We start from the raw sequence: 15,286 nt of genomic DNA on the forward strand, positions 1-15,286 counted from the left end.
AACTGATATTTGTTGTCGTAAGCAACTGTACGCAAATGTTGTCTGGCAAGTTCGGTTGCTATTAGTATTTGTTGATATAAAAAGTAAATTAAATAAAGTTTTTGCAGCTCCACAGCCACTGCTCTGCTCTGCGTAAGACAACATCTAACGAGGCGCATCAACAGTAACAAGCCAGACACAGAGTAGTGACTGCCGGAGCAGCAGCAGCCACTGAAATCATCGAGTAGTCAGTCGCAGGGAACAACAACATCAACCAACCACCTACAATGAATTTCAAAGCGACTTTGATCTTTTCACTCTATTTGCAATACCATCAAACGGTTAGTGGGTGCAACAAGATATTTGCAGAGCGGTTGCCGGCTGAGGGCGGACGAAGAGAGTGCAGTTGGTGGGTGTAGAGTGTGGGGATGCGAAGGGAACTATGTGTGTGGAGGAGCGGAGTAAAGTTGGTTGGTTGGTGCTGCGCTGATATTGGCAGCTTACCGCGCTTGTCTAACTAATCGTGACTTTCCGCTTCGTTAGATTTTGCAAATAAACCTGAGGCAATGCCTGCGGGAAAACCGACATACACCGGCCTTGGCGAGTCCGTAAGGGAGGACGGACGTGCAAAATGATGTAAGAGAGCTTTCAACTAGTTTAGCTGCTAACAACCAGCAGCGAAAAGCCAATAAACGCCAATAGATTGCTGCCAAAAATTGCGCCACGCTCTTTATCGATGCGTCGATTTGCGAAGTTTGTGCGAGTGTGCGGGAACCTGGCTGTTCTTGTGCATTAAGTAATAAAATTTATTACCCCTGGATGGAGAAAAAGTCAACAGCGCAAAGTAAATAAGCGCCGAATAGGCGAAAAGTTTGGCTCATTAACTCACAGCGGTGTAGAAAAATCAAAGACACCGCAAACGATTTGGGAAACTTTGACGATTGCGTTGCTGTCGCACACCACGCACACACACACACACACACACGATTAGGCTCAAATTGGAAAATAAGCCTAATGCGTTTGAGAGTGCCTAATAATAATAAATTACAACACTTTCAACTCGTTCGGCTTGATACTTTTCGTCGAATTGCCAATGGAAACGGTAAAAAGAGTTCAGAGGTGTAACATTGATTAATCACTTCTTTATCGGAGTCATTAGCCGCACAATTATCAGCCATTAATATTTCAAAAAAAGAAAAAATAACTCAAACTAGTCTTTCTTTTTTAAATACTTACTAGGACAAAGCGTCTAATATAAGACAAAATCTTGAAATTTGAAGTTTGAAGTTTGGTTTAATCGCTAATAGCACACATATTACTCACCACTCAAATCGATGCGAAATATGGGTATATCTGCGTAGGTACTTGAGGTGTTCAGACGCAACTTCTTCGTTTTGGAATCGTACGCTTCCAGAAAGAATTGCTGCTGCAGACCACCATCGTAGCCCGGCATGCATTCCAACTCCATGGTTGAATAAATAATGTTGTCGTAATTCTCGAGATTAATGGTACCACCACCACCACCGCCGTCACCATTCCCCAACGCATCCAAGCCAAGGCCATGTCCGTTGTCATTGCTGCCCACGAGGCTGTGCGTTGCAATGCCATTACTGAAACTGTACTCCATGCGTGAGTACTCGAAATGCGGCGCATCCGCCGCGTCGGCTGATAAATGTAACTCACTTTGCAGGGCGCTCGTGGTGGGCGGTGATAGCTCTTCATCCAGTTCAATGATGCCATTTAAATCTGCATCGTCAATGTCACTGCCTTCATCAGCATCGGCACCTACCAATTCCGTCTCCATATCGGCGGCGTCAGCATCCACTTCGTCAACGGCCATGTCAATCTCGGCCATGTCATCGTCATAAGCAAATTTGCTGCTGCCAAAAATCTCCGTTGCTCGACCACTCTCATCCGAGCTGGCGGCGAGATCATTAATTGCGCGTTGCATGCCAATAACATCGATGTTGCGATTATCATTTGAAATGTTTTGTTGCTGCGGCTCCTCTTTCTGTTCGTGCTGCTGCTGGTGAAAAGCGGCCGCGTGATTGCTTATTTCGGGCGCGCTGGGCGGCGCATTGTGGCTATTGGCTTTGGTGCTTTGCGTGTTCGCTTTGGTGTTATCGCTGCTAGAAAAGTTGCTAATGTGATGACTGGCTTTGCCATGTTGCAAAAAGTTACCGGCCACCCCGCCGTCGTCCGCCGCTGCGCCACCGTTTTTGGCTGTCAAAGACTTGCGTATGCGCACCTTATCGAATGAGTCTGCATCCAGTGCGGCGGATTCATTAGGTGTAGTGCCGCCGTCAGTGTGCTGTTGCACCGAGTTAATGGAATTGTCGGCTGGCAAGTGAGCGGTGGCCTTGTTTATAGTGGCGGCTGTACCAGAAGCTATTACTGCGGCTAAATCTCTACTTGTTCCGCTCATGTGTGCTGGGTGCTGGTTCAATTTGTTGGGTGTTGCTGTTGCGATTTCTCTTTTCACTAGTCGCCTTGTCGCTTCCGCTTCCGTTTCCTTTGACGTATCTGTTGCAGCTGCAGTTGTTGTTGTTGATGCTGTTAGCGTTAAATGATGGATTACTTGGCTCATCTCTTGTGAGATCTCACGTTTGTGCGTGTTTTTTCGCCGCCAATTGTAGTATTTCGTTGCTGGCGTTTGCTTGCCGCTGCCGTTCGTCGTTGCATTGTTGCCGCTGATGACGACAGCCGCCGCACCAGCAGCAACTCTTGGCAATGATAAATTTGATTTCTGCCTTTTGCTCGCATTTATCTTCTTCTGCGTCTGCTTTGAAGTTCGGTTTCTCGACTGCAGCTCCTTCGTCGCCACGGCCAGCTTGTATGCCTTCTTCTTCTGCTTGTACTTAGAACTCACGTTGTTTTTGTGCTGTGCAAGCGTTGCTGTTGCTGTAGTTGCACGCTCGTCAGCGGCACGTTTCGACCGATGTTTGTTGTCCATCCGTGTCTTCGTGGGCAATCCATCAGTCTTGTTATTGATATACACCATTGTTGCCAAGTTGCCTGCGGCATTTCCAGCACCAGCTGCTGCAGCAGACACCGTGCGCCGCGCTCCGGCGCTCCCATCAGCCGTCGGGCTGCGCGTTGCACTCGATAACAACTTTTTGCCGTAGCCAATTGCCTCGATATTTCCTGCCTCGGTCTTGGCTCCGCCGCTCGCCTTGCCGTGCTGCTGTTGTTGCTGCCGTTTGAGCGCCGCTAGCGTTTGAGATGGTGTAAAAGATGTGCGTTTCTTCAGGTGTTGTAATTGCTGTTGTTGCTGTTGTTCGCTGGGTTGCAATCGCCGCACTGGTTGGTATTGCAATTTCTTCTGCTTTTGCTCCACAAATGAGTTGGCTGCTTTTTTCCTCTTCTCCTGCTGTTGCTTATTAACAACATTGTTGATTTTATTATTGCCTTTGCCACTGCTGATTGCCTTGTTGCTGCCGCTGCCATTTCCATTGTGAATTTTATTACCATTGTTGTTGGCGCTGTTATTGTTGTTGTTGTTGCCATTGTTATTATGTCGCTCACGTACGTACTCCGTATGCGGAAAATTTGATTCCTGTCGTCCATATTGTGCTGGCATCATCTGATTGCTATGCATTGTTGTCTGATTCGATGAATTTAGCGAGGCAGAGGTCACCACATATGGACGCAGTGTACAGTTACGCAATGCTCCCGGCTTGGCTGCGCGCACAAACACAATTGAATGAAAATAGATGGAAAACATATTATATATTTTTTGTGAAACTAATTGACCGTACGTATCTGTAAAATTATATTTGTATTAGAGTGTAAGTGTATCTATAAATATTTGGCCTCGGCCTTCTACAACAAAGTATGATTTCCATAGTGTTATTATTATTATTATTATTGAGATAGGGCCGCGATTGGCTCAAATAAATTCCAGCCGAGAGACTTGATTTTCGACCACTGTTTGCAACAATTGGGGCCGTGTGACAAAGAGTTGTTTCAGAGCAAGTCTATTCATCATGAAATGGCAAAACAAACTGAAAATATATTATGACCAGGACCAACTCCGTAAATTTTTCGGATTTCATTATTACCTCATTGAAAACCACACCTCTACAAAAAACCACCCGTTATAAATACAAATTCCTAATATAGACGCCTTGCTTGTCGACCTCAAATGGAGATCATATATGTATATGTTTTCATCTGCCGAACAACTAATTAGACTTCTGCTCTCCTATCTTTTATTTGTATACCCTGTTGCATCTCGTATTCTTATAAATTATTATATTTTTTTAATACACACATCTAAATAAATATCTATGATACTGCACAAATTTAATATAACTATGAGGTGAGATGATTAGCCTTGGCTCTGTGTGTTTATACATGTATAAATATATATATGTATATCTATTATAAATATATTACAGTAGGCTTACCTGCTGGCACGACTTGAAATAGACAAGGCTCCGTTTGTTTGCCAATTGAATTCTGGCCCCAACATGCCAATGTGCCATAGTCCCGTTCGCCCTTGGGTGTGTATATCAATTCGCTTACGGTTTCTACTATAAGAAAGAGCAAACATTGAATGTATAAGCAAGGTAAATAAATACTTTTACATACATACATTTGTAAAAATAATATAAATATTCATAATTCTTGTGTATTTTCCATAGAGAAAGTATTTTTAGTTTTTGGCAACATTTTGAAATCAATTTAATTCTTATCAGTCAGTCAGACTGTCATGTACAGGCATGCTTATTTTAGATAAGAGATTGAATGTGAGTAATTGTAACTCAAAACTTTTTTGGAGAAATGTGAATTGTTTGTAGCTAAATGCTTACAAGAGTCAATACATAAATAGACTAGTGTTTTGCCTTGAGGAAAAATCTCCAACTAAACAAATGCATCATTTCAATTAAACACAAGCCATACTAGGAATTAATTAAAATTTCGTTAGGAGCCAGTATTATTTTTTTGCTCAAAATTAAAAATTGAAATTTAAGAAATATCTGCTACATTACCGTAGGTTTCGAAGTGTGTGTCGTTTGTTTCGATTATGGTGCGGTGTACATCGCCGGTTGTTGTGGCCTCCTGTATTGTTGCGTAGTGGCCCGATGGCACTTCAAAGTGCTCACCGCTTGTCGAAAAAGTCCACTCGAAATCAATTTCCGGTGGATCGGAGTTCACGCGGCACGGTATGGGCACAGCCTCCTCCAGTGAGGCGCCAATCACAATCATCGTATTCGTGCTACAAACTGGCGCATCTGAGGAGAAGATATGGGAGAATGCTCATATTTAAGTAATTATTTAAATTGGTATTTTTAAAGACAAGAGAAATTCGAAAAGTATTATATTCTGGGGCAAATAATAACTACTCTCTATTACTTTTGCTTGTGAATTATTTGGATATATATTCAGATCTCAATTACTTCCGGTTATCAGTTCGTTTCACTCTCAAACGACCATTTGCTAAATTCTCCATTTTTTATATGACTACATATGTATACATATATGTAGTTAAGTAAATGTTAATGTTAACCAATGCATTGTGCAGTACATCATTTTAAGTACCCCGTGACGTTTGCAAATTTACATATTCAAATATGTTGTCACAATATCGTTGATAACACTTTGCTTGAGCAAATATTTGCGCGCATAATTATTTGTTATTAATATGTCAACGGTTTGTGCCACACAAAAACTGGAGCGAAAAATACAAATATTTGTTGCTGAAAATATCGCACACTATTCATCAAAGTTGCCTGGTGGCATGGTGGATAAATACATTTACAGTTATCCGCATGCAAGTGTGTACTTTTGTTATGCGAGTGCGAGTGAGCTTTCTCTGATGTGCACTCGTGCGTACGAAGGAAAGAATCAAGAAACAAATTTCCCACACACAGTCACACGCACATCGACGACAACCCACAATGGCACACATATTAATAAACATGAGTTTTTGCATATGAAATCATACATGCATGCATGCTCTGGTGCAGGGTTTCCATCAACACTTATCCGCACAGCCCACACGCTACCACACACACAACCACAGCCACTTGTGTGTTCACGTGTAGTTTTGCATCGGCATTTCGCCCACTCGCTCGTCTATTTAATTCATTCGTTTTCATTCCAAGCGATTGAGTTTGAAATTTTATTACAATATAAATAGACAAGCATTCGTATGTATGTATGTATGTGCGTATCTGCATTTGAGTGTTTCAAGTTATCTTAAGTAATATATTGCTCTGAATATTTCACATGGAAGCATATTTATTTGTGCGTTTGTTGTTGTTTATTTGCTTAAAAGTGTGCGCTAACAAGCGGTACACATGTTGCTTGAACTGTAAAAACAGACAGCTTATGGCAATCTTATGACCATCCCATTATATTAAATAAATCCAAAAAAAGAGTAAAATTGCGGATAAGTAAATCGGTGATGGCTGTGTACTACTATTGTACTTTTTATGGTAGAATAGCACACATACAAGGATGTACACATACATACATTGCTTTCTAGAGAAATGAAAGTGCTCTTATTTTGAATATCCATACTATTTATTATGCATTGCCATTAATATGGAATAGGAAGTAATTTATTTTTTATAGATGGCGATAGTTGCAGCAAAATATTTTAATGTTTGAAATTGTTAAAATTATTAAATATATATTATACTAACTAAACAGATAATGTGGCATGTAGCTATTCTCAACAAAGAGGATCTATTAAGAAGTAGAACACTTATATTGTTAATAAAATAAATTTTAAATGAATATCAGTTAAATATTTGTGAGCATATTCGGATACTTAATGAGACTTGTCTTAAAGACAATGGAGCAAAGTTTTTTTTACTCCAAAATATATACAACAGATCCGGGCTTATAGAAAAATAATCATAATATTATATCATCATTACAATAATGGAGGTACCAACGGGATAATTATCAGTAAAACATCTCCAATTCCATTAATTTTATACTCTCGCAACATGTTGCAGATTCTAATAATTTTGTTCACATAACGCTTGTTTGTTCATATATGTACATACGAGTATACCAAACTGCTCAGAATGATGAGGCGAGTTGAAATCCTCGACCAATCTGAAAATTCTATATACGAGTATATCGATAATATTCGAGTCGATCAGCCTGATTGCATGTTCATAAAGTATACTCATCATAAAGTATACTCATTGTTCACACATTACCATGTAGACCTCACATTGTAAGGGCGCTCAACATGTGTGTTTTTCATTAGCAAGGCGTTCATAACTGGTGTAAAACATGCTCTCCCGCCAATAATCGTGCACTGGGAAAAAAATGCTTACACGGCGTTGCACACACACACACACACACAACAGCGTGAGTATGCAGTGGTGATTGTTTGTTTACAGTTAGTGCGGCGGCAGGGCGGCGAATTGAATTAGAATGTATCGTCACATGCGCATTGTTTGTTTTCAATTACGCTAATTATGCAACAGCGTTGGTAATGAGAGCATTTATTACCAACACATGTGCACGGGGATGAGTGCGCACTGCAAGGGCGGCACTGTCATGCACTTATCTGCGCCATCTGATGTGTTTATTACTTGTCTTTGACAAACAGTCGCCCACTCATGCGGTGCATTAATTAGACTGCGTCGCACTTTAAGCTTCACTATTTCACTTGTTTTTGACCAGAAAAGTTGAAAGCAACCTAAATAAATCTATTGAAAATGCACAAATGAGTTCGATGATTTATTAAATATGATTACTGCGTCGTCGGACGGTGCGTATGAGCAACTATTTTAATAAGAGATTCCGGGGATTTGGATTTTTTCGTTCCATCCGAGCCACAGCGTTACTTACTTGTTATTATCGTAAATATAATGTCTGTCATCTTTTCCACATGACACAAATGTTGTTATTCTATTCTATTTGCCATAAACAGATTCATATGCAAATATTTTGCCGAATTTTAAGCGTTTCGACTAATTATGTTTTTAAATAAAGGTATTAATTAATTCATTTGTCCTGGACAACAGCAGTAAATTAAAACAAAGCTTTACTGGCATTTTCTGTTTATTACGTTTGGAGAGTACATACAAATTAGCTCGCTAGCTGAAGGTAATCAAATTGGGACTATAAATTTTATGCAATTCATTTATTTGTATTTGTTTTGTCAAATTTATTATTGTTTCAATAATATGCAAGTATGTGTATTGTATGTATTGCGATTTGGGGAAATATAACAGTTATATTAAATATGGGAAATTGTTTTTGTGTTGGCGCAATTTTCGTATAATTTGTTTAATAATGTGATAATTCGCATAAAAATTAAAATTTATGTTAACAAAGTTTGATAATCTGATGAACATTTACGGCACGCGACAACATTACAACTGTTTACTCATAATAAATGTAGCGTTTTTGAAAAGTTTTAAATAATTTACAATGATTCACCATTTGCAGCACCGTACGTGAGAAATTAGGCAGTTAGTTAGCATTATGTCGAGGAAGTGATTTCATTTTTTATGAAATTTTACAAATAACCACTTTACATATGTATGTACGAGTATGAGCTTCGATATACTATATTCCATTATTGTTTTTAAGCCAGCACTATATGCACTTTATTGTCTGCGATACTTAAATATCCAAAATTTTATATTCCACCACAGGATGTAATCAAAATGGTTATCAAAAGTCCCTAAAATTATCGAAATATAGCGAACAATTATTTTAAAAGCGTTGCAAGTCAAGCATTAGTTTGAATATATAGTTCAAATTTATATACGAATGTTAACTCGTGAAATAGTTGCAAATATGCAAATGCTATAAATGAGCTCAGCTAAATATATTTTGCAAATTTCGTTCATTTCGAAAACTCATCTGTAAATTTCATGCACTAGTCTGTATGTGTGCTGAGTGTAATTTCTATAGGCAGTGTCATGTTTGTAAAATGGTAATGGAAAATGGACCTTTATGCTACTAACGCTGTCAGTTTACACAATTCAAAAGCCTGACACGTTGACACATTGTAAGATTGCTACAATCGCCTATCACTGTGGCAAACGTGTTAATGAAGTGAAGGTGAAATCTAATATTAGCATCACGTCCAAAAATAGGAAGTCTCAGTTTCGAAATGAATATTGAAATCACTCAGGTATTGTATTATTGTTTTCACCTCAAAATGCGTTTAGCCGGAGCAGAAGAATAACTGTTGAAATTTTGTTCTATCACTTGATGTTCCATGAGATTATATATATATGTCTCTTTTCCGTAGGAAATTTCTATAAAATATTTTGATTTTTGCCTTTTTATTATTTTAAGATTTAAGATTTAAGATTTAAGATTTAAGATTTAAGATTTAAGATTTAAGATTTAAGATTTAAGATTTAAGATTTAAGATTTAAGATTTAAGATTTAAGATTTAAGATTTAAGATTTAAGATTTAAGATTTAAGATTTAAGATTTAAGATTTAAGATTTAAGATTTAAGATTTAAGATTTAAGATTTAAGATTTAAGATTTAAGATTTAAGATTTAAGATTTAAGATTTAAGATTTAAGATTTAAGATTTAAGATTTAAGATTTAAGATTTAAGATTTAAGATTTAAGATTTAAGATTTAAGATTTAAGATTTAAGATTTAAGATTTAAGATTTAAGATTTAAGATTTAAGATTTAAGATTTAAGATTTAAGATTTAAGATTTAAGATTTAAGATTTAAGATTTAAGATTTAAGATTTAAGATTTAAAATTTAAGATTTAAGATTTAAGATTTAAGATTTAAGATTTAAGATTTAAGATTTAAGATTTAAGATTTAAGATTTAAGATTTAAGATTTAAGATTTAACTAATTAATAACTTCTAACTAATGAATCCAGCTTTCTTTCATATTGTAGTACCACTAGCAGAAAATGGAGTCGCTTAATGCTGTATGTTGAATGACATTCTAACATTCGCTTCATTCGCAATTGGAATAGTTTGCCCACGATAGATAGATAGTCCGTAGATCGTTTTTAATTGAGTGTTAGTGATGTCATTGAACTTTCCGCACGCGTTCGACCCAAGCCAGTACTAGTGCGGTCAAAGCGCCACATAACTGTGTATTTATGAGCAGACAATTGTTGCTGAGAATAATTTATTGCCATTGCCATTCATGGCAGCGAGCGCGGCGTCTAAATGTCTGTAATAGTCCTTCGGAAATGCAATCGAATGTGTCACCACTCCGGACGCATTTGCGTTACGCGTGACAGCGCGCTTTGCATTTTAATGTGGCACTTCGCGAGCGCATGTAATGTGGCTTAGCGCCCCATACCTACGTCCCGCTTTGCACTAATTTTATGTCGAATTCGCATTAGTTGCCCCCAGAGCGCATTTAAATTATTCACAAAACGTAAAATGTGTTTGAGCGCGAAAATAGTAGATTTCATAATGATAATATTCGAAAAACACTTACAACGTATGCGCAAATTCACCAGCGAGCTCTGCGTCTCGCCGCGGTCGTTGGCCGCCGCACAGGCGTAGAAGCCGGCGTGGACGCGTGCAACGCGCTGCAACACCAGCGAACGTGTGGAAATGATGACGCCCCACGAAACGTTCTGGGTGACCGGAATGCCCTGAAAAGAGAAATACAAAATGATTAATATTTCGAATTTTTAAGAATTTATTTTTATTTTTTTTCTCAAAATCGAATTTCTGCACGCATGTAGCACAGTTTATCTCTTGTATTGCCACAATTACATTAAAGTAAACGATTGTACATGTAAAGGTATTTATTTTTGCGTTACGCAATTTTCGTTTAGCTACCTCTTCTCAACAGCTCCAAAATGGAGCATTTACACTTTGTAAATAAATACCGAGGCGAAAAAATAAAGTGATAAAAGAAAAAATAACAAAAACAGAAACAGAAAACACAGCAACACAAATATTTATGCCAGAAGAAAAATATACAAATTTACCGATTCCACCCACAACGCCAAAAGTACGGGATTTTTGCGAAAGAGTACTTTCATTCATATTCTATTTATATTTTTATTTCTATATATGGAATCAACATTTCAAGTTGATAACTGGATGCTCATGTGATGTGTGGTATGAACCTTTTCCCCGACAAAACTTTCTCTTATCATCAAAACAAGGTTCTACGAAGTGATTCTTGAAACACTGAACTACAGCAAGTTATGTTCGGAGTGCATCGTTGGCTAAGACTCTCCATGAAGACTTAAAAGTCGCTTATCCATGATTCACTCGGAGCACCAGAACTGGAACAGAATAAACGGTTCATTCCCGAAATGTGAGCGTAGTGTGGGGATACGAGCGTCCGTACACAATGTATTTGTTATTGCAGCAATGTTTGGTTATTGTTATACTTTATCACTCCTTGTTTTTTAGCAGTTATTGTTGTTGTCGCTTGCCATTTGGCTGGTTGTGTGCAAATAATTTTTGCATATGAACAACACCGCAAATAAAAGAGTAAATAACTGCATAAATACACGAATTCAAATGTGTTCATATAAATATGCATGCGAACACACACATGCCGTGAATGTCGTGAGTGTGTGTGTGTGTGGGAGTAAAATAAATAAACTTGTAGGTGCAGGAAAATATTGAAGCAACAAAGAAATGTGAGATGTAAAAACATTCCCCGAAGAGAAAAAAATCATAAAGATGAGTAATCGTACATTCCCATACAAACCCTTTTAACACGCTCACTCACTCACTCGTGTATGTGTGTGGGTGTGTGTAAACACTCAAATGGATATACGCATAACCAGCGGCTACTGGATGTGAGCGGCAATGTGTGTGTGTGGCAGTGTTGGCAAACGACTTCAGTGGCATACGTGCACATCCGTTACTATCTTGCCACAGCCAGCTGCTCATACACAGCCACACACGCACACACTGGCAAACAAGCGAGCGAGTGTGGAGCGTATGCCGCGGTCTGTGGGGCTGCTTTCGTGAAAATGCACTGGAAATTTGTCATAAAATGAATAATAACTGCATTTATATGAGCTGTTTTACCCGCAAGCAAAATGTGAGTAGTTATTTTACGACGACAAAAACAAATAGGAAACAGCCAACGCTCGCTATGTGAGCAGCCCAGCTCAGTGCAGCTCAGCGCGGCGGGTGTCGCTTAAATTGCATGCATCGCAGTATTTGCGCCTTTTTACAGTTACTGTTACAGTTATGCTGTTTTTTGTCTATTTCTTTGCCTGTTTCATTTCGGTGCGCGTGTGGGACCTGCAATGATTTGCCATTGTGTGTCACAGGCCCCAATCATACTCACACATACTCACATTCAAATATATGTGTGTGTGGGTCTCCATAGTTTTCTTCACCCTTTTGTGTGCTTTTAGTGTTCGTACGTTTGTGCAAAAGCAATTTCGTTGCGGAAAATTTTGTGATTTTGAGTTATTTCGGCAATGTATATTTATAAAGTGTAAGTGCTTTAAAAGCTTTTTATCACCGAGTGGCTTACCATGCCCAAGGTGATTTATTGCTTATTGAGTTTTAAGAAACACTTGTATAATATTAATAAATGTTACGCTTAAAAAAATCACGAAACTATTCCAAAGGTGAGTGAGTAAAAGAGAAATATAATAAAATCATTCGGTCGAGAGGTTTTTGGGATCTATTTCATGAACTTTTTCAAGTCTGTAAAAAGGAGCGAAGCATATGAGTCCAGTAGTGAACGAGGACAAGCCGAAGTATCTTCTGTCTTAGCAAAGTGAAGTCTTCGTTTATCTAGGATCCAGAATAAACACCTAAGAAGCAACCACGACATCAATCGGCGTATGACTCCCGCCAGTAGGTGCTTTCACGGGCTCAGTAGGCAATTAAAATGTAGAGCGTTCTCACGCAGAACCAAAGTAGCCCACTACAAGTCATATATCATACCCGTCTTGATGTATGGTACGTAAACGTGGATGATGACGAAGAATGTTGAGTACTCATAGGAGTGTTCGAAAGAAAAGTTCACCAAAGAATGTTTGGCTCCCTCCGTGTGGAAGTAGGTGAATACCGGATTTGATGGGATGACGAGCTGCAAGAGCTCTTCGTCGATATGGCTCATAAAAATACAGCGACTGCGCTGGCTTGGACATACCAACCGCATGGAAGAAAAAGAAACGTAAAATATACGATGCTGTATCCCTAGCGGCCGATGAAGAAAAGAACGGCCTAAACTCAGACTATAATTGGCTATAGATTTGGTGAAACTGGAAATTTCCAACTGGCTCCGTCGTGCGCGTTGGAAAGACGACTGGCGAAGGCTTACTGACGCGCCCAAAACCAACTCCCGGTTGTAGTGCCAACTTGATGATGATGATTTCACGAACTTAAAGGCAATATAAAGATCATTTTAAAGTCAGAACCAATTTGGGTTGAGAGACAAGACTCCTGTCAGAACTCTCTGATCGTGAAACTTTCTAGATTCTACGCCTTGAAAATATATGATAACTAGAGCCACATAGTAATAGTTTAACCATCTCTACATAATTTGCATATCAATATTCGCCGAAATGCATAAGTAAAGTAGTGTATATAGTCTAAGAAGCAAAAGATATACATATGACTAGTTAAAAAATCGGAAAAAGTAACTTTCATTGAACGAGTATACATCATAAATATTTTATATAGATAATAGAAATAATAATATTTCACTTACATCGTGTGACCAGGTAATGCGATGCTCCTTCGGATTGGCTTTTATGTGGCACTCGAAGTAAACATCGTCGCCTTCCTTGATTTCATCCGGTTTAAGTGTTGAACCCAGCGATAATGTCACTTGCGGTGGATCTATGCGGTGAATACATACAAAAATTTTTTGTCTTGTATTTATTATAATAAAAAGCTTATAATTGAAGAGCAAACACATTCGTATATATAAAAGTGTCACGTTGATAAAGAAAATATGTAGAGAATACTACAGTAAGCCACTCCATTCGAACCTTTCATCCATTTACATTAACTTTGCCACTGATTTTTATTATTATTATTAAAGCAAGTATTCATTTCTGTAATTAAAATCTTGCCGACCACATATGAGGCACGTACGTGTGGAAGAAATGCATGAAAATTTTAATTAGCTAAATGACATGAAGAATTATTTTCAGCTTGCGAGCCCGGCTTAAATTTTTTTTCGTGTTTTATTTTTGTCTATTTTAAGCGTGAATTTATTTTGCCTTTTTGCCAGCATTTGGTTGAGACTGTCGTGCAACTTTTTGCTGTCACAAAACTTTTGCTGCAGCACAAAGTTTTCCACAGCTCCACAATGGCACTCTTCGCTTTTAATTTTTTGCTATTTTTGCTGTTTTTGTTTTTCTGCGAGCGGATTATACTCGCATTTAAAAGTTAAAATTTTAGTTTTTACTACAAATAGCGCAAAATCAGCCGAGTGACATTTTTGTATTTAATTATGTCTATGATTGCTGTTTCAGCAACTAAATAATTAAGTTCGTAAATAAAAGTAAATGCAGTTGAATTAAAGATTAGCTTATTTTCAATGTGTAACGGCGCTTACGAGACAGAATAGTTGAAGTGCAAGATTTTTAATTTTAGATTGACAACTTCGGGAAGATGTGAACAATTTCTTAGAAATTTAAGGGGGCCCCCCATTCTCGATTTCAAAAAATCGATGTTTTTTAATTTAATTCGAACCTCTAACTATTCAAGAATGTTCCTTTAAAATTTCAAGTGAAAAAAAAACTCTTGAAGATCTAGCCGTTTTATGGTGGAAGCGTCAGGCGACGGCGAAAGCGCCTCAAAACTTTAAACGTGTCTTTCTAGAAACAGTGTTTTTACGACTGGCGCATGAGGTTACTCAAAACCTATTAATCCAATCGATACCCAATTTTAATATGTTATTCTATACATATATAGCTGTGGTATGAACTAGGATAAATCAAATCGGTGAAGACCTTCTTTACTTTTCAACTTGATTTGTGACTGAAAAAAAGGCGATTTTGAAAAAAAAAAATTTTAATGATCCGCCATTTTATTAATTTTTGTGTGAAATTAATAATCATACCAGAGCAAAATATGTCCACTTTCTAATCCCATTGGAATTTTTGGTTTCAGATGATCCAGTGAACGCAAATCACACACTCCGCCAAAATGAAGGGCTTTTGTTTGATCACAAAAAACAACAACAACAAAATAAATGTATGCAAAGTTACAACTCTAAAAACTAATTTATGTTCATGGCGTATGCCATTGAAAATCGTCAAAATTTGAAATCGAGAATGGGGGGTCGCCTTAAATGAACATGATTACTCGTAGTAATAATTGAATTGAACTAAAAAAGGAATTGACAGCCGTCTTCGCTTCGCTTTTCTCCGCTCGCTATAG

The 15,286-nt window shown here is 38.0% G+C and overlaps 1 protein-coding gene across 2 annotated transcripts in view; it reads right to left on the reverse strand.

Moving 5' to 3' along the window:
- The window catches only part of LOC105220719 (uncharacterized), a 159,874-nt gene that overhangs the window by 13,358 nt on the left and 131,230 nt on the right, over positions 1-15,286 (reverse strand). Inside the window, exons 10-14 of one of the 2 annotated variants that reach the window (XM_054226050.1) lie at positions 13,605-13,735; positions 10,395-10,554; positions 4,974-5,216; positions 4,389-4,511; positions 1,303-3,660 (exon numbers count right to left, since the gene is read on the reverse strand). In XM_054226050.1, coding sequence (XP_054082025.1) covers positions 1,303-3,660; positions 4,389-4,511; positions 4,974-5,216; positions 10,395-10,554; positions 13,605-13,735 — 3,015 coding nt within the window. Of the gene's footprint in view, positions 1-1,302; positions 3,661-4,388; positions 4,515-4,973; positions 5,217-10,394; positions 10,555-13,604; positions 13,736-15,286 lie in introns of both variants that reach the window. The other variant, XM_054226049.1, reaches the window with a different exon arrangement.

Source organism: Zeugodacus cucurbitae, chromosome 2 (assembly GCF_028554725.1).
Source record: "Zeugodacus cucurbitae isolate PBARC_wt_2022May chromosome 2, idZeuCucr1.2, whole genome shotgun sequence".
NCBI lineage: Eukaryota > Metazoa > Arthropoda > Insecta > Diptera > Tephritidae > Zeugodacus > Zeugodacus cucurbitae.